Source organism: Carcharodon carcharias, chromosome 19 (genome assembly GCF_017639515.1).
Source record: "Carcharodon carcharias isolate sCarCar2 chromosome 19, sCarCar2.pri, whole genome shotgun sequence".
NCBI lineage: Eukaryota > Metazoa > Chordata > Chondrichthyes > Lamniformes > Lamnidae > Carcharodon > Carcharodon carcharias.
This window is the reverse complement of record NC_054485.1, coordinates 18,041,819-18,068,950: the sequence shown is the minus strand read 5'-3', so window position 1 is coordinate 18,068,950 and position 27,132 is coordinate 18,041,819. Positions and strand designations below refer to the sequence as shown.

The window sequence follows — 27,132 nt, the reverse complement described above, 5'->3', positions numbered from 1 at the left end:
GAAATGCAAGTTAACTAAGGAAAGCCAGCGTGGACTTCAGCCGCATGGAAGGGAAAATTGTGTTTAACTAACTTGAAGTTTTTTGAAGAGGTAACAGGAAGCGTTGATGAGGGCAATACTGTATGCATGGGCTTTCAAAAGGCATTTGATACAATGCTACACAAAAGACTTATGAGCAAGTTATAGCTCATGGAATAGAAAGAAGAGTAGCAACACGAATATGAATTTGGCTGAGTGACAGGAAACTGAAAGTAGTGGTTAACAGGAGTTCAAGCTGGAGGAAGGCTTATAGTGGAATTCCCCAGGGGTCAGTGTTGGGACCCTGGCTTTTCCTGATATGTATTAATGAGCTAGACCGTGGTGTACAAGGCATAATTTCAAAATTTGCCGACAGTATGAAACTTGGAAGCATTGAAAACTGTGAGGAGGATGATGTAGAATTTCAAAAGGACATTGACAAGTAGGTGGAATGGGCAGACGGGTGACAGGTGAAGTTCAATGCAGAGAAATCTGAAGTGATTGATTTTGGTAGGAAGAGTGTGGAGATACAATATAAAATAAAAAGTACACCTCTAAAAAGGGGTGCAGGAGCTGAGGGACCTGGGTGTTTTTGTGCATAAGTCATTGAAGGTGGCAGGACAGGTTGAGAGAGTGGTTAATAAAGTATACAATATCCTAGGCTTTATTAATACAGGCAAGGGGCATTGAATACAAGAGCAAGGAGGTTATGTTAACCTTGTATAAAACACTACTTAGGTCTCAGTTGGAGTGTTCCATCCATTTCTGGGCACTAAACTTTAGGAAAGATGTGAAGGCATTGGAGAGAGTGCAGAAAAGATTCATGGGAATAGTTCCAGGCATGAGGAACTTCAGTTATGAAGGTAGATTGGAGAAGTTAGGACTGTTTTCCCTGGAAAAGGGAAGGCTGAGAGGAGATCTGATAGAGGTATTCAAAATCATGAGGGGTCTGGACAGAGTGTACAGGGACAAACAGTTCCCGCTTGTGGAAGGGTCGAGAACGAGAGGACAAAAAGATTTAAATTAAATGGCCAAAGAAGCAAAACCGACATGAGGAAAAACTTCTTCACACAGCAAGTGGTTAGGATCTGGAATGCACTGCCTGGTGGAGGCAGTCCAAAGGGATTTAGATGTTATTTGAAAAAGAAGAATGTGCAGGATTACAGGGAGAAGGCTGGAGAATGATCAGAGAGCTGGCACAGGCATGATGGGCTAAATGGCCTCATTTTGCACTGTAACGATTCTGTGATCCTATAACAGGTAAGGATGGGAGATTCTTAAGGTGGCTGGGGTTGAAAAGAGCAAAGGTAGTTGGTATTAAGAGGGCTGAGTGTATAGCAGAGAGGGTGTAGAGGAGGTTTGTTAACTGCCACATAGGAAAATGTACAGGGCAAGAATGACTATAGGAACTTGTGGGAATGACTATTGACACCCCCGCCAGTGTCAATAACATTGAGCAGTAGGTTGAAAATCTCCTTGATGTCTGGTAGCATTAATGGTTGGGGAGCAACAGTTATTAACTGTTTGCAGAATAAAGAAAAAAATTGTAATTTGGACAAAAATATTATTATGGCAGTTCCACTGTGTTAAACCCCAGTAAAACACCTGTTGATAATCTTGATCAACTTACTAGTGACCTTTTTAAAATATTAAAATCAAATTATATGTAAAGTACATTTCAATTTCAGCCTGTGGTTCCACTATACTACTAAATAGATTCAGTTGCTTTCATTGTCTTTGATAGCTATTTTTCCACACTATTCCTTCTGCTCACTGTGTCCCCTGTTCTCTGCCAATCCCCTGTAGAGCCAAAGCGTAGGTTGTTCATGTCCCCAAGGGCATAATTATTGTTTGTGCTCCCCATCCTGGACACAAAACAGAATAAGTAGGCAACGCACCAGGCTGATTAAGTCGTAGAGCATGAATTTCAGATTTGGAAGTAAAATCACTTAAGAAAGCAGCCTCTGGGTTTAGTGGCTTTAAGTGTTTGTACCAAAACAGACAGATCCCAAATCACTCCCCTTTCTTGCCATTGTCCCAAAACCTTCCTCTTGTACTCATGTTCTACACCTGGTAACCTCACGGTTCAGGTAATCCCAGGTGCAAATGCATGCACAGATGGATTTGTAAACTGGTTCTGTAGCTTAATGAGCATATTGAAGCTAACTCACTAGGGCCCTAGCCCATTTCAATGTGGATTTAATTTGTCTAAAAATCTTACAATATCAGCCTTGGTAGGGCTGAACAAATGTAACTCATGAGACAATTTATTTGCTGTTCCCCTCACACCAGAATCTCTCTCTGATTGGCAAAACATCTTTTTAAATTATGACCAGAAATGCTCCAGTATTAATTTTTTCCAGGGATGGAAAGATGGTGTTTTCTTTGGACATGTAGATAATTTATTTTGAGAAGTTTAGTTTGATCCCTGTTTGTCGTATAGGGCAGGGTCTGGTCCCAACACTGTTTTGGTCACTTCATTTTAGGAAGGATGTCACTGGCCAGTTGAGAAGCAAAAGTGAACATAGGTATTTTTTTTTAAAAAGGAATAATGGGTGGAATCTCAGAATAAAATCTCTTTAAAAAAATTGATTCAGGAAAATCCAATAATATCTCATGAACAGAATTTGGCTTATTCCTAATAAATCAACTGGTTTAGTTATAAATGTACAAAACAGTGGAATGCAATCCCCGAAGCACTAGTACACATCTTGACATCCCAAGTAGTAAAAACAGCATTTAGCTTATTCAGTCACTATAAACCAGTGGTTCAGATTATGAGGGAAGGTTAACAAATTGGAGAATATGGAATGAGCTAAAATTGAGATTTCAGGATTATGAAAGGAAATAATGAAATTGATCCAAATTTGAAGGGTTCAAAAGCCAGGGAGAAATATTAAAAATGAGAAAAGGTAGAAGTTTAAAGACAAAGGAAATCGGAAAAAATATGAATATTAGCAGATTAGCCTTTGAAGCAGACAATATAAATGGTCAAGGAAATTGGATATATTTCTGTAAACAGGAGGGATTGAAGGGTATCGTGAGACAGCAGATACATTGAACTAATTTCTGAAAAGAGGTCCTAATGGTTTTTTCTCTTGCCCCTAAAAAGGTTAACAATCATAAAACGAGGGGTACAAGCCTGGACAGGATTTTTGTTATGGATGTCTTGTGTGATTAGAATATTTGGAGAATCAAGAGCTACCTCAAAACATTGCTGTACTTCCATTTTTTTGCCCCAAATTATTTAGTGAGGCAATGTCTCGAAGTGTGCACAAGCAAATTTAGAAGGTTTGCCAAACATGCAACTGAATGGACAAAAGTCTTGAACGCATAATGTCATCATGACAAAAACTCATTTGACATTTCCTAGGGTCCGGGGTGGGGGGGTGGGGGGGGAGAGAAAGTTTAGTTTGCCAATTTTCTCAAAGGCAACACCCCTTTGAAAACCACTTGTTTGAATGAGGTGCTTTTTTAAAATGGTAAAGCCGGGTTTCTCAAGCTAGAATTATTTCTTGGTTTACAGAAGACGACCTGCTGCCCAGCCTTTACAACAATTTAAATACACTGAAGCAGAGCCGGAACCAACTATGGAGTTACATCTTTCTAACTCTGCAACTTTCCTACATTAAAAGTTATATATTAGGGGCAGCAAAAATACATTTTTTTTGGCAATAGCAGTTAGTATGTAGTGTGGTGCAATAATCCAGGCCACAAGGTCACCTGTAAACTACCCAACTACTAAAGGCACAATAATTACAATACTTTAGCTATCCCTTATTCTGGAAATGCAATTCTCTTTGAACAGGTGACAGAAACATATGATGGTCTTAACCCTTTTCTGTTGGTTCTTTTGTGGTCATTACTTGTCAAGGCCGTTGGGAAAGGGGTAGAAGAAACATTTACCATTGTGCAATGTATCTATGATACCCAGTGCAAAAGCTGTTTATCAACACACTGAGGTTAAATCATAAAGCATTAAAAAAACAATGCTGTCTGCAGGCAACATTTCCTGGGTGACAAACAGGCAGATAGCGTGACCCTGTTTGCTAGACATAACAACACTCAGGTGGGAGTCAGGCCCTAGCAAGCCTAGTTTCCAATTCCCACATCCATTGTTTTTGGGGAGTTTACCACTAATATTGAGTGCGCATTAGGTGCAATATGAGGCCAAATTGTACAATGCTGTTGCCTAATTGCATTATATGGTAATTAGATTCTAACCTTCCTTGCTGAATCTGAAGATGTCAACGTTGTCCTGCTGTCCGACGAGTGCAGTTTCTTTTCAGTCTCTGTCGCTTCTATGTGGATGCTTTCGATGCTGGCGACAGATACTTCCTGCTTCTGCTTCGCTTTAGATTTACCATTAAACATGTTCTGGAAGGAAATCCTCCTTCTCTTCGCCGGGCATTTGGGATTTGGCGTTGCACTCACCGAGGAGTGGGGGGAATCAGAGCGCATTTTGCCTTTTCGGTGTTCCGAGGTGTGGTGGTGAGAAAAAGATTTCTTCTCGCTATAACGCAGCCTCACGGACAATGGCAGTGCTGGTTGCACAGTCTCGGCCAGCTGAGCTACTCATACAGCACAGCTGGATGCAAAGGTCGCCTCCACTGGAGCTGCTGCTGCTGCCACCCTCCTCCTCCTCCTCCCCCGGTCTTCACAAACCCTCGGATGCTGCTGGAAACCTCATCTTCTCTCCCGGTTCCTTTCCTCTCCTTTCTGGTGGAAGCTGCAACACACACACACACACACATATATATATATATATATAAACAAGAGGAAATGAGCCAGTCCGTTTCTGCTCAGGCTCCTGCGAGTTGTGTCATCGCAAAGGCTTTTCAGAGCATGCTCAGGAAAACTGCCTCACCTACTGCTTCTTAAACGGAGTTAACTGAAAACTACAGAGTGTGTGTGGGGGGGGGGGGGGGGGAGGCTGGAAACTGCGTCATGGTCAATAATTCGATCATTCCTCAGACTCACTTGCTGACAGAAAACACCGCAAGCAGCCACCAGTCTCACTTTGATGGTAGAATCTTTTTAAGTCCCAATCAGCCCACTGTGTGAGATGACGCTTATTACATACAGCCTCCCCATCTCAACGTTGCACAGATGTGTTTGGGCTTTTACTTTAAGCTCGTCGGTTCATTTAACCCTTTCACAACCATTTGCAAATGGCGAGAGCCAGGCTTTAAGCCATTCAACCGGCGGTAAAATCCCGGAGATGCATGGCAAGGTTATCAATTAGTTTTTTAATGAGCTATGAGGATTATATTCCTCGGGTAGTAGGGACTTAATTTCTTCACTCTTCCAGGCTCCTCCAGTCTGCACATTTCCCCGCTTAACAAAGTCCTTTTTAAATTTAGCCTCTAATTGGGATTTTCTCATCTGCTATTAGTCAGGTAGTGAATTCCAATACATGGCTCAGATTATTATTCTTGTAAAATCTGATCATACGCTCTAAAGACTGCAAAAAAAAAGCTCAAGGGCTTAACATTCAGTTTCCATATTTTATTTAGGTAAAAGATCATCCTAAAAACATTGCTCAACAAGAATAATGGTCTGACTCAGTACAGAGAATGAGGTGGAGTTTGGGCTTTGGGCACAATTGGAAAACTGCCCACAAAAATTGAGCTGAATAGTTTTCTGATAAAAAAAAATGTGCATAATCACAAACATAATATCTTTCATTACCAACACAACTGAGCAGCATAATAGGATGCAAGAGTTTATTTTCTTCTATTAAAAGTATTCCTTGGACAGAATTTTACGCTGGTGGGATTTTACCATCCCACCGACCTCAATGGGCAGAATTTTGCCCTTGATGGGCGGGCGGGCCCCACCAACTCAGTGGACGGGCAGCCGATCGCCGCTGCCGCCGAAACGGGCCCCGCCTCCATTTTAAGTGGGCGGGCCAATTAAGGCCCACCCAGCCGGCCGCCCAATGAGGAGTGGTATGTGCTTCCTGTGCGGGGGGGGAGGGATTCCCCCAACTGCCAGAGTGCGCTGTTTCACGCATGCGCTCGAAAGAGCCGCGCATCTCCCTGAGGCAAAGTGCTGCCTCAGGGAGATCGCTGAAAGGCTGGCAAATATAAAAAATAGAACAATAACAAATTCATTAACATGTCCCCCTCACCTGAAAATGTCACACGAGATGGGACACGTTAATGAAATAAACAAAAACTTCATTAAACGTTTTTAAAACCGCTATCAAACCTCATCCCGCCACTAGATGAGGTTTGTAAAAAAAAAATCACCTACCTGTCTGCCCGTTGGGCCCGTGCGCCGAGCCAAAGTTCGCACGGGCCCCTCAAAATCGTCGACGATTGGCAAGTTAAGGGCCTTAACGAGGCCTTTAATTAATGGCGGGCGCGCGTCCTAATGCATAGCGCGCCCGCCGACCGAAATACCGCAATGCCGCCCACTGACGTCGGGACGCTCGCGCGACATTTTAAGCGCTGGTGTGCAGGCTCCACCACCCGCATGCCAGCCAGAAGATTCAGCCCCATGAATGGATTTTTGACTGGCTCGCCGGATTTTATGGCAGTGACGGGGCCATAAAGCTCTGCCCATTATGTATTATTAGGTATTAGGAATCTGCTCCAGTTTTGTTAATACAGCCAAAAGTGGATTTATCACAAAAGATAAGCAATTTCAATAAGTATCCAATTCTCCACCTGAGTAACTGCATTTAAAATCATTGAAAATGGCTTAAAAACTATGCTGAATCATGTACTACTTTCATTGGTGAACACCAATTGTAAATTGGTGTTAGTAAATATTTTTTGATATGAGGAATTTTGAAAATGTGCCTCCCAGTATCTGTGTACCCAAGACAATAAGTGCAATTTAAAGAAGGTTACATGACCATTGCAATTGGTAGAATCTCACAATGTTTACTTTGGCAGGGTTTTGGGGGGCGGGGGTCAGGTAGGGCCTGAACCAATCAACTGAATCTTAAACCAATGAAAAGGATCGAGGAAAACACAAACGTAAGTAGTTTTGAGGGTAACCCACATGGTTAAAATTCCCCAATTGTTTCTGCTAGTTTTGGCCAGTTCTGCCTAGATTGCACTGATATTACTAGTGTTTCTGAGCCGAAACTCTACCCCTATATTTTCCCTTTCTTGAACAAGTAAATGGCTCCATGTGACTGGTTTAGCCAACTGCCTGAGTGCATGTGCTAACTGCACCACATATTAGCAGAACATTGGTCTTCCCTGCAACCCACCACACAGTAAGTCTAAGACTTCTGTTGATATCACTTAGTGGACATGCTGTACAGTAACAAAGATGGAAAATCAGAGGAAGAGTATTGCATATCTTAATCAGACCACCAAGCCCTTGGAGCAAATCATTTTCTTGCTCTCCTGGTTGTTTAAGCTGCCTTTATTCTTAGACTGCAACTGGCATTTAACTCAAGCTGTGGACATGAAAAGGTCAAGATGATTTTACTTGTTTTGAGGCAACAGTGCTAAAAGAAACAGTCATTTTCAAACCACCAGGCCAAACCAGCAAGTGATGACAATAAGCACAAACAGAACAGCATTGCTTGAGTTTTGTGGACTAGACTGCAAGAGCTTGATGTGGATTTGACATACAGACCATACTTTCCATCTCAAAAATAAAAAAGCTCAATCTTATCCTCACTGGACATTTACAAATTCATACCTTTCACAGACGTCTCTGGGTAGTAATCAAGATTGCGAACCTTTATATCTCCTTCCTCACTAAAAAGAATTGCAATAGTGGCCTCTGCCACTGCCCACCTGATGTCAGTCAATTTACTCTAGACCAGAGATAAAACGTGAGAACCACCTGGTTGGTATTAATGATTACTGCAGCGGACTGTGAATTAGTTCAGGCAGTTGCCAGCCCATTAGCTCTTTGGCGTCATCTACTCAGTAATACTCCAGTTAAGACACTCCCAACTTGCGTTGTGAAAAGAACCAGTAAACTAAGCAGAGTATCACATCACTAAGCATGTGAAATCTATTAAAGCGCCTCACTGGTTTTGTTGGAAGTTGTTTGAGAAATCTTTTTTGCCTGATGTTTGTCAAACACAATTCGCATGAAAAACATTCTGAAAATGGGTCACTCATTTCTGATTCTCACTGCCCCAAAACAATCATGATGGTGCACCTGCAATAAAAGTAAAGGACTTTGTGATATCAAATTGGTTTTAAAGAGAAAATATTGTTCCACCAGTGGTCTGATCTATAGTACAACGGACCTCAAGTTTAGTCCTGTTTGCTTTGGGTTAGCCAATCTCAGCCGAGGCATTGGATGAGATTTCACAAGGTCTCATAGCAGAGGAAATGAGATAACAAAACGATCCAGTATTCCTGCTCTTGATCAATATCCAATGACCCCCGACCTTTTCCATGATATGATACCCTGCCTAGATGTACAGTCTGTACTCACACAACAAGAATGTTACTATGGACAAGGTCTCAAGGGCTGCCTTTAATCATTGAGCCATATCTCAAGAAACAGCACCTTCAAGACAGTAGAGCTGAGGAGAAAGCTGTGGAGTGGGGGCAAAAGCAGAGGAATTTTCTGAAATACTAATACGGTCTGCAGCCAGTGTTTCAGGAACGGCTGGCAGATTCACTCATTTGCAGTGTGATAGGAATCATTCAGTCGAGTAGAGTAGTAATTCGCAATTCAGGTGGAATCAACTGGATCAGCATTAAGATTCGGGGAGTATTAAAAATAACAGTTACACCCAAAATCACTTACTTTCATGTTTTTCCAAGATCATTTACTCTGGTGCAAGATTCAGTTCGCCTCACCCAAACTATCCATGCTCCCAGGTCAAGATTGTGACAATTTGCTGATTGTGCTGTTTTGGAAAAGCTATTTAAATTGCACACATTTTCTTAGACTCGCAGGTACAATTTAAAAGATTTTTCATATCAAAATATATTCAATTTACTAAGAAATCAAACAGTGTGCATCAACTCAACTATTAAATGGTTCATTATAATTTTATTTAAGTCATTTTCAGTGATTTAAAATCAGGTTACTCACAGATGAAGAGCTGGATACATTAAAATTGATTATTTCTAGTAATAAACCCATTTTCAGCTGTATTGGTAAAACTGACAGGTTACCGCTCTTAAATACATCAAGGAATATTTTTAGTGGATAGAAAAAATAATCCATTATGTTCTATTATGTTACCTGATTCCACTGGCTCATGGAAGGTTTTAAGTGTATGATTATGCAAATTAATTTTGGCAGAGCTTTGAATTGTACCCTAACCAGCACAATTTCAAATACATTTTGGGTACAATTTCCCTGATTACTCCCAAAGCAGAAAAACTACCCCAGTACTCTTTGGAAATTTGGCAAGCCACACAGTCCATGCTTTAGTTTATGGTCAGCCTCCATATGTGTCACATCTACACAAAATTCTACAGGCAATATATTAGTAGCCTTGTTGTTAATTTGTTTTGCATTTAGTTTTAAGTAAAGGCAGGATGTTTAGCAGCACAGACACCTATTGTGATGGATTTTGTGACGTGCTGTGCCTGGAGTGGTGAGATGCAGGTGTATGCGTGTGAGTGTCCACATATGGGAAGGCAGGTAAAACTCTGATGCATAATTTCATGTCTTCCGCCCGACAACACACGAGTATTAATTAATCGAAATGTAATCAATTTTGGGCATTGATCAGTCCACTGGAATTTCAGTTGTTGTAAATGCAGGAAGATCTTTATGAAGGGTTGTATCTGCACCAAAATCATTTACCTATACGCATAGAAAAAATTAGGGTGAATTTCCCCCTTTCAAAAAGGCTTTATTACATTTTGGTAGATATATAAATGAAAGCTGCCCAGATGACAGCTCATGTGGATAGAAGCACCATTCAGTGTAGACCAAGTAGGTCCAATATTAATTCTCCACTCCGAGATCAGTAGCTGATTTGAAAACTGGGGCAACATGAGGCTATTCAGCCCCTTGAGCCTCTTCCATGATTCTATTTGATTGTTGGTTATCTGTACCATCTAACCACCTTGGTTCCATAACCCCTAACTACTTTACCTAACAAAAATCAATCAGTTTTGAAATTTTCAATTAATCTAGCATCAACAACGTTTAGGGAAGAAAGTTCCAATACCCTTTGTGCTTCCTGACACCACCCCTGAACAGCCTAGCTCTAATTTTAAGATGATAAAAACAAAAATATGCTGGAAAAACTCAGCGGGTCTGGCAGCATCTGCGGAGAGAGAAACAGAGTTAACGTTTCGAGTCCATGTGACTCTTCTGCCTCCTTGTTGTGTGGACTCTCCCGTCAGACAAAATTGTTTCTCTTTATCTACCCTATTTATTTCTTTGAGAAACTCAAATGCTCTATTAGATCATGTCTTAATCTTCTATATTTAAGGGATACAAACTGCTATGCAATTTGTTCTTATATATTAACCAACATAGTTCTAGTGAATCAGTGCTGCACAGCCTCCTAAGCAAATATATCCTTTCTAAGGTGTGGTGCCCAGAACTGAATGCAGTATTCCAGATGGGGTCTAGCCAGAGCTCTGTTCGGCTGTAACATAATTCACACTCCTTTGTACAAAGCCCTTTTGAGACAAAGGCCAACATTCCATTAGCTACTTATGTTACATTTTTGAGCCAGTCCGCTACAGGTAGATTTTTTTTTTAAGTGTAGTTTGACCTGCATAATATTCTTTATATAAAAACCTATATTCAAACTAATTGTACTTTACCTCCTTCTTTCCCCCACACGGACCTCATTTTAGGTATTTAGAGACGTGCCTGCGGAAAGACACTGAACTATGTTATTTTCAACATTCTTGTTGGTCTGGGGCTGGTGGGTGGTTAACGTGTTACTTTCAGCAAAAGATGCAGGGAAAACCTACAAAAGGTTAAAAAAAAGTATGAGTTGCATGAGCCTTTAATGCTGTGGTCCTTAGGGCCTTATGGACATGATTTCCCTGGCTTAACAAGGCTGGTCTGTCAAGTATTAACTCTGAAAGAGGCAGGTTTTAATTAGTTCTCTTTTATGGGTGTACACACACTAGAGTGGCATGGAAACCATGCATAAGGAAAGAAAGTACTTAATACGGCAATTTTAGCATTGCGACAAAGAGCCTTTTTTCCAGAGCTGACTCTTCAGCCTGCGCCAAAGCTACACCCCTCCATCTGAGTGACAGGAATCGATGAACCAAAATGTATAAAAAGTGACAGCTGATAAGATATAATTGAATCATCAAATAAAACTAGTTTATAAATCAGAATAATTAATGTTCTGATCAGATTAAAAATAGGCAATATTTCAGAGCTAGTTTTAGATATTGATGCATTCTAAAATATAAATTAATTTTGGAATTTCTTGATACTTGGTGCAAAGAGGAAGATGAAAAATCCTAGGAACAATGTCAGCCACAAATTAAATCTATTAGTTTGCCAGAGGTTTTCAAAACGTGATAAATAGTCTCCAACTTGGACAATAGTATAAGAAATAAATCACCTTCTGGGGTCACATGGCATTATTCAAGGAATTATTAATCATCAACAAAAGAAAATCCATAAACTAAGCAAGCATAATAATTGTTTGAAACCACTCAATGGCTTCATATAGCCCAGGGTCAGCTTAAACTGCAGCGATGATCATAAACCACCTGCATTCACATTATGGCAATAAACCTAATTTCTCCTTTCCCTATTCTTTCGCTATTCTTTTCCTTAGTGCAAAAATACTTCATGTTCAGCCTGCTTGAGAGGTAACCCAGTAATGTATGTCCAGACTTCTCTCCGTCCTGCTCTATAGCTGGTCATGAAGAGGGGAGTGCCTCATCTCCACTCTGTGCCTTCCATGGTGAATGTTCATTTTAAACCCATGTCTTACTACACAACGTAAGAGTGGGTTAATGCACTGAGGCACTGCATTCTCAGGTTAATATAACCTAAAAAGCTGTGTTATTTCAAACCTATTTCTTCAGGTTTGGATTAGGGAACAGATTTAAAGCAAATGTGGACAGAGCATCAAAGCATTGCTGGTGAAGTGGATGAACATAAGAACATAAGAAATAGGAACAGGAGTAGACCATTCGGCCCCTCGAGCCTGCTCCGCCATTCAATAAGACCATGGCTGATATTATTATGTATCAATTTCCACATTCCCATCTAATCTCGATAACCTTTGATTCCCTTGCAAGAATCTATCTACCTCTGCCTTAAAAATATTCAATGCGAGTATACTCACTGGGAAATCAAATATTGTTACTGACAATCAAAAATAGGTATATTTACAACCTTTCTCCCCCAACAACATCTTATATTTATACAGCACCTCAAAGGTAGTAAAATGTCTCAAGCTCTTTCAGGGAAGCGTTATCGAACAAAATTAGACATCGAGCTACATAGGAGCTATTAGGGTAGATGAATGAAAGCTTGGACAATGAGGTATGTTTAAAGGATGGTCTTAAAGGAGGAAAGAGAGTTAAAGAGGCGCAGAGGTTTATGCAGAGAATTCCAGAATTTGGGGCCTAGTCAGCTGAAGGCACAGCCACAAGGAAGGGGTGATTATAATTGGGGATGCTCAAGAAGCCACAATTGGAGGAGCCAATCTCAGAAGACTGAGGGCTGGAGGATATTACAGGGATGGGATGGGGAGGGGGTGAGGACTTGGGGAGGGGATGAGGACTGGGGGGGGGGATTTGAAAACAAGGAAGGGAATTTTGAAACTGAACTGTTCCTTAACCAGGAACCAAAGTATTGCAGTGAACACAGTAATGATGGGTAAATGGGACCTGGTGCAAGTTAAGACTTGGACAGCACTGTTTTGGATGACCAGGTCTGCAGAAATGGGAAACTGGCCAGGATTATGTTGGAATAATCAAGTCAAGATGCAGCAAAGGCTTGGATAATGGTTTCAGCAACAGATTAGTAGAGTCAGGGGTGGAGTTGGGCGATGTTATGGAGGTGGAGATAGGCAATCTTGGTGACTGTGCAGATACGTGGTTAAAAAGTCATCTCAAGTTCAAATATGATACTGATGTTGGTTTGGATTGAGACAGTTTCCATGGAGAGGGATGGGGTTGGTGGTTAGGGAACGGAGCTTGAGAAGGGGACCGAAGACAGCGGACAAAAATTAGACTTTAGCATCTAAATAGAACAGATGGTGTTTATTGTACATATGCTTCAGAGAAACATCAGTTGGTGCTGAGCCCTTAATCTGCCACTTAACCTTGAGTGTTTTCTGTTCTTAAAGTAACACAACCACAGGCTGTATTGCATTTTATTTAAATTGTTAGAATGTGTGCACAGCACACTGCAGCACTGTATGATGGGATGTGGTTTAACACCTACAGTTTTCACAGTTTTAGCTAAAGGTTTCAGTCACATCCCCAAACATTGATAAAACACCAAATGCCAGGCATTTCCCTGCAGGAGGCTGGGGAGGTCAGAGAGGGGAAATCGTCACATATTCCCCTGCTTGCCTCATAGTTGCTCATGATATACCAGCTTTGGTCAGACCTGGAAACAGATCATTGCTCACCCATAGTTTGTCTGTCTACCTCTCGCCTCCTTAAAATCTACCTCATTCACTTGCCCAATATCCCCGTAAGTAGCTCAGTGTCAAATTTTGTTTGATAATCGGTTCTATGAAGCATCTTGGAATGTTTCACTCTGTTAAAGGCGCTATATAAATGCAAATTGTTGTTAATGTCAATTAAGGATATAATAAGGATAACAAATTACTTGCAGACACTCACTATTCATGGTTTATATGTGAATAATGGCCATGGGAACAAAGTCTTAAAAGGCAAATACTATACCCTAGCAAGGAATCCATATAATTTATCTAGTTAAGGTAATGTTATGGGAAGGATCAGATAGCTTCCCGTTAATAAAGGAGCTTTCTATCTTTCATTTTCTTCCATCTTGCAGGCTGCAGTGACTAACACCTGGGAACAGTTCCACATGAAACAACAACCCTTTGATACCCCAGCCAAGTGGCCATTCTTCACAAGGGTATATGGGCAACAAATAGATTTGTCAACTGTTACTGGGGGTGATGTTACAGCTAAGCCCTCACTCAGCATAAGCACATGCAAAGACTTTTCAGTGCTCAGCAGTCACTCAATTACTAAGGCTACCGCTTTAGACTGGCTATCGCATATAATGTAAAGCGTATATAGCTTTTGCACAATCCCAATCAGTATAGGTGGTAGGACGATATATTGTAACAAACTCTGTGGGGAAACTGTAAACTAAATTTACTGAATGACCCCCAAATGAAGAAATTATCAAATGATTTCACTTTTTGTAGCTTTTACTTTAACACAAATCAGAACTAATGTAAATTTAATGTGAATTAACAAGTAAATGATACTTCAAATAAAAAGGTAAATTTCACTTTAAATAGTTGACACAACAAAGACATGTTTTACACAACAACAAGCATTTGAATCACTCCCTGCACCAATGTGACACTACCTAGCTACACAGTTCCACAATATGCTGTTCTTTATTCATGCAGGGTTGGTTAGGATTCAAATCCAACAGCTTTCACCTTTGAATTTCACAAATATGACTATCATCAGAATGGCACACTTCTACGAACCCTCTCTCCTGCAGGTCATGACAGTCCTGATGGTGTAACTTCCCAGGGATTCTTTTTAACTGACTAACCAATAACACCCTGGTTCATGCTTTGGCCTATGGGAAAACACCCAGCTCTTTAACATCTCAGAGCTATTTACATAGCTTTCCAGATTTTAGATCTTTTTAGCCAGCTCACACAGTACCTTCAACAGCTCATGTCTCCTTTTCTACCAAACAGAGAAACTGACCTCTTCCTGAGTGATTTGCTTCTTCTCCTCACAAAAATTCTGTGTCCCTCTTTCCGATTCTTTCCCCTTTCTCTTTGTGTCTACATCTCTGCACTTATCGCTTTCATTTCCCAGAACCTCTGCTTGTACCTCACCTTTTTTCTGTAGCTCTTCTTTGTGTCTACCAGTCACATGGCTTCTTTCTTAACTTCTGGTACTGCTTCCAGGTCAAGTGTTGCCAGGTCACATAGACCAGTATATTTTATTATCCAAGCAAATTATAATTGATCCCTTTACGATTGATGCAAACTCAAAGTCCTTTCTAAACATTCTTAAAAAACAATTACAGATTCCATAGACTTTGAAAAAATAGATTTTCCTTTCTGTACTGCTTCCAAAGTCAAAGGCCCAATCTGTCCTTTAACATTTAGGGCTCAATCTGTCTTTAACATTTAATACTGTGTGCCTTATTTTTTTTAAAATTAGCAATAAGTGTCTTGCAGGCTCTTTGTTAAATATATTTTGAAAATCCTTATATAACATCCACTGCATTTAATTTATCCACACATTCCATTCATTCTTCAAAAGAACTCCATTAAACTTGTCAGACATGTTTTGCCTTTAACAAATCCACATTGGCTTTCCTAAATTAACCCATGTCTTTTAAGGTAAGTATTAAATTTATCTAGTAGTATTCTGGTAGTTGTTTACCCATTACAAACTGTATACATATTCATCTCTAAGTACTATGTTTTGCCTTTTTGAACAGAGATTATACTGAATACTCTCCAAAGGGTGTTGGAAAGAATATGACCAGAGCCTCTTTAACTTCCCTGAACATTCTAGGATGCCATTTCCACTCAGTTCCATCTTCTTTCAATACTATTTCCTTATCCATAGTTATTCATCCTGCAGCGCCCCACCTAGTCCTCTAGTACTCTTTCACACCATCACCCCTCTCTTGTGGTATTAGTATCCTTTCTATTTCTTCCTTCTCAATAAGATTTTTCTCTCTAATTTCCAATTGGCCCTACTCATAAGAGAATAAGAAATAGGAGCAGGAGTGGGCCTTTCAGCCCTTCGATCCTGCTCTGCCATTAAATGAGATCATGGCCGATCTTCTATTTCAACATCATCTTCCTGCAGTATCACCGTAACCCTTGATGTTTTTAATATGTAGAAAACTATCAATCTTAGTTTTAAACACACTCAACAACTGAGCCTCCACAGGCATCTGGGGCAGAGAATTCCAAGGATTCAGCACCTTCTGAGTGAAGAAACTCCTCCTCATCTCAGTCCTAAATGGCCTGCCCCCACTTATTCTGAGACTGTGTCCCCCGCCCCTGGGTCTAGAACACCCATCAGGGAAACCTCCTTCCTGCATCTACCTTGTAGAGCCCTGTAAGAAGTTTGCATGTTTGAATGAGATCACCTCTCATTCTTCTGAACTCCAGAGAATAATCTTCCCTCATAGGATGATCCCTCCATCCCTGAAGCCACAGCCCCAATCTTGCTTTTCCCAGCTCATAAATTTATTATATTCTACATCCCATCCCTGCTCACATTTGCTAACCTTACAATTCATTTTTTTCTATTCTGCATGTAACCTTAAACACCATATAAATGTTTCATATTTATTGTTACTACTACTATGGCACTATAACAAAAGCAAGAGTATAATAAAAGCAATAAATATAAATTAGAAATTTAACCAGCACTTCTTAAAAATTATCTGTTCATGCGATTTGAATGTTGCTGGCAAGGCGAGCTTTTATTGTCACCCCCTAATTTTCCTTGAGAAGATGGTAAATTGCTGCAGCCTATGCGGTGTATCTTCCTTTTATGCAAGGTAGGACTCCAGCCAATAGAGAGCTTTTCCAATTGATTTGCATTGACTTCAATGTTACTCGGGCTCTTTGGTGTCACCCTGTCAAATGCTGCCTTAACGTCAAGGGCTGTTACTCAACACACCTCTGGGATTCAGCTTTTTTTAATCACAATGCTGTTAGGTAGCAAGTTCCAGGGTTTCACCCACCATGGAAGGATGGTAATATAAGTCAGGAAGGTGTGGTGACTTGGAGGGGAACTTACAGCAGGTGGTATTTCTACACATCTGTTCTTTTTATTCATTCATGGTATATGGGAGTCACTGGCCAGGCTAGCGCTTGTTGCCTGTCCCTAATTAAGGTGATGCCTTCTTGAACCACTGCAGTCCATATGGTATAGGCACACTCACAGTGCTGTTAGGGAGGGAGTTCCAGGATGCTGAATCCTTGGAATTCTCTGCCCCAGACGCCTGTGGAGACTCAGTTGTTGAGTGTGTTTAAAACTAACACTGATAGTTTTCTACATATAAAAAACTTCAAGGGATACGGTGATAATGCAGGAAGATGATATTGAAGTAGAAGATCGGCCATGATCTCATTTCCAGCAACACTGAAGGAACAACGATATATTTCCAAGTCAGGATGGTATGTGGCTTGGAGGGGAACTTCCAGGTGGTGGTGTTCCCATCTATCTGCTGCCCTTGTCCTTCTAGATGATAGTGGTCGTGGGTTTGGTAGATGCTGTCTAAGGAACCTTGGTGAGTTTCTGCAGTGCATCTTGTAGGTGGCATATGCTGCTGCTGCTGCTGTGCATCGGTGGTAGAGGGAATGAATGCTTGTGGATGTGATGCCAATTTAGAGGGCTGCTTTTTCCTGAACAATGTCAAGCTTCTTGAGTGTTGTGGGAGCTGCACTCATCCAGGCAAATGGGGAGTATTCCATCACACTCCTGACTAGTGCCTTGTAGATGGTGGACAGGTTCTGGGGAGTTGGGAGTTGAGTTACTTGCCACAGGATTCCTGGCCTCTAACCTACTCTTGTAGCCACAGTATTTATTTGGCTAGTCCAGTTCAGTTTCTGGTCAATGGTAACCCCCAGGACATTGATAGTAGGAGATTCAACAATGGCATTGAATGTCAAGGTGCAATGGTTAGACTTTCTCTTGTTGGAGATGGTCATTGCCTGGCACTTGTGTGCTGTGAATGTTATTTGCCACTTGTCAGCCCAATCCTGGATATTGTCCCAGTCTTGCTGCGTTTGGGTGTGGACTGCTTCAGTATCTGAGGGGTTGAGAATGATGCTGAAGATTGTGCAATCATCAGTGAACATCACCACTTCTGACCTTATGATGGAAGGAAGATCATTGACGAAGCAGCTGAAGATGGTTGGGCCTAGGACGCTTCCCTGAGGAACTTCTGCAGTGATGTTCCGGAACTGATTTGATTAACCTCCAATAACCACAACCATCTTCCTTTGTGCTGTAATAAAAACAAAAAAACTGCGGATGCTGGAAATCCAAAACAAAAACAGAATTACCTGGAAAAACTCAGCAGGTCTGGCAGCATCGGCGGAGAAGAAAAGAGTTGACGTTTCGAGTCCTCATGACCCTTCGACAGAACTTGAGAGTTCTGTCGAAGGGTCATGAGGACTCGAAACGTCAACTCTTTTCTTCTCCGCCGATGCTGCCAGACCTGCTGAGTTTTTCCAGGTAATTCTGTTTTTGTTTTCCTTTGTGCTGTGTCTGATTCCAACCAGTGGAGAGTTTTCCCCCCGATTCCCATTGACTCCAGTTTTGCTAGGGATTCTTGATGCCACACTCAGTCAAATGATGCCTTGAGTCAGGGCAGTCACTCTCACCTCACCTCGGGAGTTCAGTTCTTTTGTCCATGTTTGAACCAAGGCTGTAATGAGGTCAGAAACTGAGTAACCCAGGTGGAACCCAAAGTGGGCGCCAACGAGCAGGTTATTGCTAAGCAAGTGCCACTTGATAACCCCTTCCATCACTTTACTGATGATGGAGAGAAGACTGATGGGACGCTAATGGGCTGAGTTGGATTTGTCCTGCTTTTTGTGTACAGGACATACCTGTGCAATTTTCCACATTGTCAGGTAGATGCCAGTGTTGTAGCTGTACTGGGACAGCTTGGCTAGGGCCATGACAAGTTCTGGAGCACAAATCTTCAGTACTATTGCTGGAATATTGTCAGGGTTCATAGCCTTTATAGTATCCAGTGCCTTCAGCCGTTTCTTGATATCACGTGGACTGAACTGAACTGGCTGAAGACCAATCAGTATCTGTGATGCTGGGGACCTCCAGAGGAGGCCAAGATGGATCATCCATTATCATTCACAGCTCGATGTGCCAGGACTGCAGAGCTTAGATCTGATCCAGTGATTGCGGAATTACTTAGTGCTGTCTATTTACCTCATTTTTAGATATGTGTGGTGCTGCTCCTGGCATGCCCTTCTGCACTCTTCATTTAACCAGGGTTGATCCCCTGGCATGGTGGTAATGGTAGAATGGGGTATATGCCGGGCTATGAGTTTACAGATTGTGCTCGAGTACAATTCTGCTGCTGCGGATGGTCCACAATGCCTCATGAATGCCCAGTTTTGAGTTGCTAGATCGGTATGAAATCTATCCCATTTTGCATGCTGGTAATGCCACACAACACGCTGGAGTCGTCTTCGCAACGACTGTGCGATGGTCACTCCTACCGATACTGTAATGGACAGATGCATCTGCAGCAGGCAGGTTGGTGAGGCTCAGGTCAAGTATGTCTTTCCCTCAACACCCACCGCAAACCCAAACTAGCAGCTATGTCCTTTAGGACTCAGCCAGCTTGGTCAGTCATGGTGTTACCATACACACTCCAGGTGATGAACATTGAAGTCCCCCACATTCTGTGCTCTTGCCACCCTCTATGTTTCATCCAGGTGCTGTTCAACATGGAAGAATGCTGATTCATCAGCTCGGGGGGGGGGTGCAGGAGGAAAAGGGGGGAGGACGTGGTAATCAGCAGGAGGCTTCCTTGCCCATGTTTGACCTGACACCATGAGACTTCATGTGGTCCAGATTCAATGTTGAGAATTCTCAGGGCAACTCCCTCCTGACTATATCATTGTGCCAGCACCTCTGCTGGGTCTGTCCAGCTGATGGGACAGGGCATACTCAGGTAAGGTGATGTCTGGGACATTATCTGTAAGATATGATTCCATGAGTATGACTATGTCAGGCTGTTGCTTGACTAGTTTGTGAGACAGCTCTCCCAATTTTGGCATAAGCCCCATGATGTTAGTAAGAAGGACTTTGCAGGGTCAACAGGGCTGTGTCTGCCATCATCATTTCTGGTACCTAGGTCAATACCAGATAGTCTGTCCGGTTTCATTCCTTTTTATTGACTTTTTTTGGTAGTTTGATACAACTGAGTGACTCGCTGGGACATTTCAGAGGGCACTTAAGAGACTGTGGGTCTGGGGTCAGGTGGGTTTTTACCACAGTCATTTCATGGTCATCACTAGACTTTTAATTCCAGATTTTTATTGAATTCAAATTCTGCCATTGTGGGATTTGAACCCAGCATTACCTCAGGTCTCTGGATTACTAGTCCAGTGACAGTACCACTACACCACCACCAGCTCCTCTGTTCCCCTTGTCCTTCTAGATGGTGGAGAGTTCAGGTTTGTAATGTGCTATTGAAGAAACCTTGGTGTATTGCTGTTGTGTATCTTGTCGATGGTGCACATTACTGCCACAGTGCGCTGGTGGTGGCGGGTGTGAATGTTTACCAGCGGTTCGTTGATAAATGCAAGCATTTTCTTCTGTACAAAATGGCAATTGACTGTGACACAGAACCACTTACTGACCAAAGCCTGCACCTAAACCATTACCAACAGTTTACATACCCTCTAAACGTTGACATGGGAAGTTTTAATGTTAAATATTAATACTTCATGTTTGTAATGAGATTAAGTTGGGATAATGAGTGGATGCGTGCACCATATCAAAGATAGACAGGTAGATTTGTTATATTGAGCTGTGAAAATTGATTAAACAAAAAGTCACTGACAGTTTGAGGAATGAGCATGAAACCATGAACAAACTGATTCAGCTAGGAAAGCATTTTGAAAACTGCTACCAATGAAATTAAACAGAACAGGAATGCCATTTTCCTAAAGGTTGAGGCCTATTGATTCCCTTGGCATCAAAAAGAGTGAACTGCAGCCTGAACAGCAAAATAAGGGAATAACAGATGTAAGAACATATTTTTAAACTGATCTGCATTTTGTGTAACACGTGAGAGGGCTTACAAGGTACTTGTTGCTTTACGACGATAGTTCAATCAAAAAAATGTAACTTTACGAGTGGGGGGGAAATATATCCCAACACCCCAGTAGTGATGTGTTTAAACACTAGTTAGATATAACTGCTGAAAGATATCTCTGCCCCCTTTATTGATGGAAATAGACCTTTCATCACTACTGTATATTCTTCAACATAAGTAGTTCCTACTGAGATTTATTTCCCACCGAATGTAAATCTTTAACACGATTAAAGGCAGTGGTTCTGCAAAAGGAAAGAAAATTATATATTTTTCCGAGGTCCCTGAACCTAAACGTTTCTGATGTTTTTCAAGCTCTATTGGTGCACATCAAAGAGGCCAAGGAGGGTCAATTCACCGGTGACATGTTATATATCAATTCCAACATAAAAGAGACATTCTTTAACTGCTTCAGTACTATAACCTCTTCACTTTTCAAAACTGTAACTTTCTCATTGTACAATGGGCAGAATTTCCCACTGACAGACAGCAGTGGAAGTGGGTCAGGGACCTATGGCAGTTCCCTACCCTTTTGCGCCCACATGAAATTTTCTTCATGAAGTAATGCCTGGCACAGCAAGTGGCCCACCCACTCGTGCAGAATCAAATAACATGATAATAATGGAGTGACACCATACCCTCATATTTTCCACTATTAACTTCGTAGCAATGCTGGACATGAAGAAATCCTGCAGACGTCAGTGCTGCGAGGACCAGTAGAGGCCATTTGAAAATTAAATAGCAATCAAGAAGTGCGCAATTGATCCTGGGCTCATCGATTTGCTCTCCAATACCAGCACATCCCACTGGAACTTGTAACCATCATCTTTTAAGCTGCTGCAGGCAGCAGAGTTAGAATCATAGAATGATGCAGCGCAAGAGGTGACCATTCAGCCTGCCATGTTTCTGCTGGCTCTTTGGCAAAGCTTTCCAATTAATCCCACTCCCCTGAACTTTCCCCATAGCCCTTCTGAGCATGTTTCCAGGTGGCCTCAGTGACCCCAGCAGCCACAATGGCAAACAGCAGTCCCAACACGAATATCCACATGCAACGCTTGCGAGGATATTGCCGACCTATTGACGAGACACGGGTTTAAACAGGGTTTAAACTAAATTGGCAGGGGGATGGGATCCTGAGAGGAGGTTCAGCAGGGGGAGACGCATAACCAAAATTAGAAGAGTGAGCAAGTGAGTCTGGAAGACATAGAATTTATAGGCCAGTTAAGGCACAAGGGAGTTTGGCAAGGTTGGATGGTATTTATTTTAATGCAAGGAGTCTGATAAATAAGGCAGATGAGTTGAGGGCACAAATTAACACATGGAAGTATGACGTCATTGCTGTCACAGAGACATGATTGAGAGAGGGGCAGGATTAGCAGCTCAATGTTCCAGAATATAGGGTATTCAGGCGAGACAGAGAAGGAGGTAAAAGAGGAGGGGGATATTGCAATATTTATCAAGGGATCAATTACAGTAGTAAGGAGGGATGACATCTTAGAAAGCTCCTTAAATGAAGCCATATGGGTAGAACTTAAAAACAAAAAAGGAGCAATCACATTGCTGGGAGTGTACTTTAGACCCCAAACAGTCAGAGAGAAATAAAAGAGCAGATATGTAGGCAAATTTCAGAGAAGTGTAAAAATAATAGTGGGGGATTTCAACTTTCCCAACATTAACTGGGTTAGTCATAGCGTGATAGGTTTAGAGGGAGCGGAATTCTTAAAATGCTTCTTAAAAGGAGAGCTTTTTAAGCCAGTACCTAGAAGGTCTTACAAGAGAGGAGGCGGTCCTGGACTTAATTTTAGGGAATGAAGCCAGGCAAGTGGTAGAGGTTCAGTGGGGGAGCATTTTGCAGATAGTGATCATAACTCCGTTAGATTCCAGGTTGTTATGGAAAAGGACAAGGATGGGCCAGAAATCAGAGTTCTAAATTGGGTGAAGGCCGATTTTAATAAGGTCAGATATGATTTGGCCAGAGTGGACAGGGAGCAGCTACTTTTAGATAAATCTGCGTCAGAGCAGTGGGGCTCATTCAAGAAGGAAATAGGGAGAACACAGAGAATTCCAATAAAGACAAAGGGTGAGACCAACAAATCCAGGGAACTCTGGATGTCGAGGGATATACAGGATTGGATAAAGAGAAAAAGGGAAGCTTATGGCCGAGGGCTCAAAACAGCAGAAGCCCTAGAGGAGTATAGAATGTGTAGGGGGGATCTTAAAAAGGAAATTAGGAGAGCAAAAAAGGGGCATGAGAAAACATTGACAGGTAAAATAAAGGAAAATCCAAAATTATTTGACAAGTACATTAAGAGTAAGATGATAACTAGGGAAAGAGTAGGGCCCATTAAGGACCACAGTGGTAATTTGTGTGTGGAGCCAGAAGATGTAGGTAGGGTTCTAAATAAATACTTTATGTGGGTGTTCACAAGTGAGAGGGATGACATGGATATGGAAATCAGGCAGAAGGACTGTGATATAATTTTAAAAATTAGCATAGAAAGGGAGGAGGTTCTAAGTGGTCCGGCAGGCTTAAAAGTAGATAAATCTCCAGGTCCAGATGAAATGTATCCCAGGCTGTTGAGTGAGGCAAGGGAGGAGATAGCAGGGGTGCTGGCAATAATATTCAATGCCTCTCTGGCCACAGGAGGACAGCCAATGTGGTACCGTTGTTCAAGAAGGGAGGAAGGAATAATCCAGGGAATTACAGGCCAGTCAGTCTAACCTCAGTGGTGGGGAAACTATTGGAAGCAATTCTGAGGGACAGAATTAATCTACACTGGAGAGGCAGAGATTAATCAAGGACAGTCAGCGTGGTTTTGTTAAGGGGAGGTCATGTCTGACCAATTTGGTTGAATTTTTCGAAGAGGTGACCAGGTGTGTAGATGAGGGCAATGCATTTGACGTAGTCTACTTGGACTTCAGCAAGGCTTTTGATAAGGTCCCACAAGGGAGACTGATAATGAAGGTAAGAGCCCATGGGATCCAAGGCAATTTGGCAAATTGGATCCAGAATTGACTGAGTGGCAGGAAGCAGAAGGTGATGATCAAGGGGTGTTTTTGTAACTGGATGCCTGTGTTCAGTGGGGTTCCACAGGGATCGGTGTTGGGTCCCTTGCTGTTTGTGATACATATAAATGATTTAGACTTGAATGTTGGAGAGTTGATCAGTAAGTTCGCGGATGACACAAAAATTGGTGGGGCGGTAAATATTGAGGAGGATTGCCTTAGATTACAGGAGGATATAGACGGGCTGGTCAGATGGGCTTATAAGTGGCAAACGGAGTTTAATCCAGATAAGTGTGAGGTGATGCACTTGGGTAGGACAAACAAGGCACGGGAATACACGATGAGTGGTAGGACTCTGGGAAGTACCAAGGATCAGAGGGACCTTGGTGTGCATGTCCCCGGTCCCTTAAGGTAGCGGGACAGGTAGATAAGGTGATTAAGAAGGCATATGGGATACTTGTCTTTATTAGCCGAGGCATAGAATACAAGAGCAGGGAGGTTATGCTGGAACTGTATAAAATGCTGGCTAGGCCACAGCTAGAGTATTGCGTGCAGTTTTGGAATCCACATTATAGGAATGATGTGATTGCATGAGAGAGAGTGCAGAGGAGATTTACCAGGATGTTGCCTGGGCTGGAGAGTTTTAGTTATGAAGAGAGATTGGAAAGACTGGGGTTATTTTCCCTGGAGATGAGGAGATTGAGGGGGGACATGATTGAGGTATATAAAATTATGAGTGGCATTGACAGGATAGACAGGAAGGAACTTTTCCCCTTGGTGGAGGGATCAATATCCAGGGGGCATAGATTTAAGGTAAGGGGCAGCAGGTTTAGAGGGAATGTGAAGAAGAATTTTTTTCACCCAGAGGGTGGTGGGAATCTGGAACTCACTGCTTGAAAGGGTGGTAGAGGCAGATACTCTCATAACATTTAAGAAGTATTTGGATGTGCACTTGCGATGCCATGGCATACAAGGCTATGGGCCTAGCGTTTGAAAATGGGATTAGAATAGTTAGGTACTTGTTTGACCAGTGCAAACTCGATGGGCCGAAGGGCCTTTATCTGTGCTGTAGACCTCTATGACTCTATGAACCTGTAAGTCTGCCCCTTCAAGTATTTATCCAATAGTTTGTTGAATGTTACTGCAACTGGGGCAATTCTCTGCTCCCCTTCTGCTCCACTTTGAAAAGTGGGTAGCCCAGTACACAGTCAAAATCCTACTTAGGAACCATCAGGAGAATTTTCCGATCAGCGAGCAGGGGGTGCTGATTGGGCTTGCGCCTGGTCCTGCACAAAGCACCCCCCCCCCCGCAATGGGGGGCAAATTCTTCTCCATGAAATCAGACTGACCCTGGGAACTCTGCTGAGTTCCACAGCCCTACAATCAGTGTTGCCAGATTGGGCTTGTTCTTTTTTTATGGGGAAAAAATATCTTGAGCAGGTGCCTAATTTTCAGGCTCACTTGTGTCACTTATGAAACACCCTCACCCCTGCGCTGCCCAAACCATATGCTCTGTCCTCATTCGTTCACAGATCTTTATCCCGCTAGCTCCATGAAACTTGGGATACCATTGGCCTGAAGTTTCCATCTGTTTATTGAGTTCTGATTGGTGCTTGGAGACCTCAATTGACTTGGTTACCATGGTAACCTATTGTCCAATGGGAGCTCTGATTGGAGCACTGTGAAGATTTAAATTTGCTGTGCAAAAATTTTTTAGATTTATATGGCCCTTATATGGGCCATTTATCCAAATAACTCAGTTATTTTTCATCATTTCAACTCAAAGGTTTATTGAATGAAAATACATGGGCAGATTTACTTGTCACTTAAACCTGCAAAACATTATTGCTTCCTTTGAATATCTTTTAGTTTCAAAGGCCTTAACCTAAGTTCACTACTCGTAGTGATACAGTGTGTGTGTTTGTTCACCACTGAGTCTAAAACCTCAGATAAAAATACACCAAGAAACTTGAAAATACAATGTCTATTAAGCTTCCTCAGAGTTACTTAGGCAGCATAATTAAGATTAGCATTTGATTGATCTGGGGCTACTGATGCATTCTAATTTCTGTTGGACTGTGGATTAAAATAGCAATAGGTGCAGTTTGAAGGACATGTCTACTGGAACAATGTGAGGGATAGATACAATGTTGCTGTCCTGGAACAGAGTGTGCCATGAAAGACAGGATGGTGCTGAAGAGGAGTATGGTCTAATGGGGAACTGCCTGGCAACAATGTTTTCATTGGCTCCTGACCAGGTGACCAGGGTTTGTGTGAGAGCAGTGCAACAGAATAGCTCCAAGCTCCCTCCTGTGTGCATTAGATTCCAATAATTCTACAATAATAGCTAGCTGGTTTTTTTTCCTCATACTTCGATAACCTGCTCTCTCTCTGAAAACCCCTGTCAACCTCTTGGTTGACCTCAAAGGGGAAAATCACTGTTAGGGACATTGAAAGGCAAGTGCTCAACCAGTGAACTAAAGACTGAAAGTGCTGGAAGACCACCTCGTTTCATCAACAAAGAACTGAAAGGAATTTGGGAGACATTGCTCAAAATTAACCCATCGAATCCTGAATTGGTGCTATTGAAGTGTTTTATCCCACCCTTAAAATCCATGTTTTTGTGTGTCTTGTACGTGTGTGTATAAGAATTTAAGAAGTGGTAGAGTTTAGGTTATAGAGTTAGAAATTAGCAGTTCATATTTCTTTCTTTTGTCACTGGTTAAAGACAATTTGTTCAATAAACAGTTATTTACTTATTAAGTTTACAAACCTGGTGCTCGTATTCTGTTAACCCAAATTAAACAATTAGGTGGGTTGACCAAACATTGTCACATTTGTCACGGCTCAGGGAGCGGTGGGGCTTGATATCTGTAGTGCAATATCCCTAGTGAGTCGTGACACTTTCCAGTACAGAGAAAGCTACTTTAATACTGCTGGTCCTGCTGAATCCTAATGCACAGGTCTCATAAGTAACCCCCCCCCCCCACCCCCCCCAACCCCACCGCTGTCCCTGCCCCGAGTACACTTGCTAACTTTTGTTGAGGCTGGACAATGGTTCACTTTAGGATTAACACTGGATGTGCAAGACCCATGGTTGGGAATCAGTGCCACTGGAGTAGCACTTAACACAACAGAGAAGCGGCTAAAACCATAGTT

General features: G+C 41.9%; 1 protein-coding gene across 2 annotated transcripts in view; it reads right to left on the bottom strand.

The window, feature by feature from the left end:
- rnf19b (ring finger protein 19B) overlaps positions 1-27,132 on the bottom strand; it is a 171,812-nt gene that overhangs the window by 35,202 nt on the left and 109,478 nt on the right. Inside the window, exon 3 of one of the 2 annotated variants that reach the window (XM_041213283.1) lies at positions 4,243-4,747. In XM_041213283.1, coding sequence (XP_041069217.1) covers positions 4,243-4,479 — 237 coding nt within the window. In that variant the 5' untranslated portion in view covers positions 4,480-4,747. Of the gene's footprint in view, positions 1-4,242; positions 4,900-27,132 lie in introns of those variants that run through there. The other variant, XM_041213284.1, reaches the window with a different exon arrangement.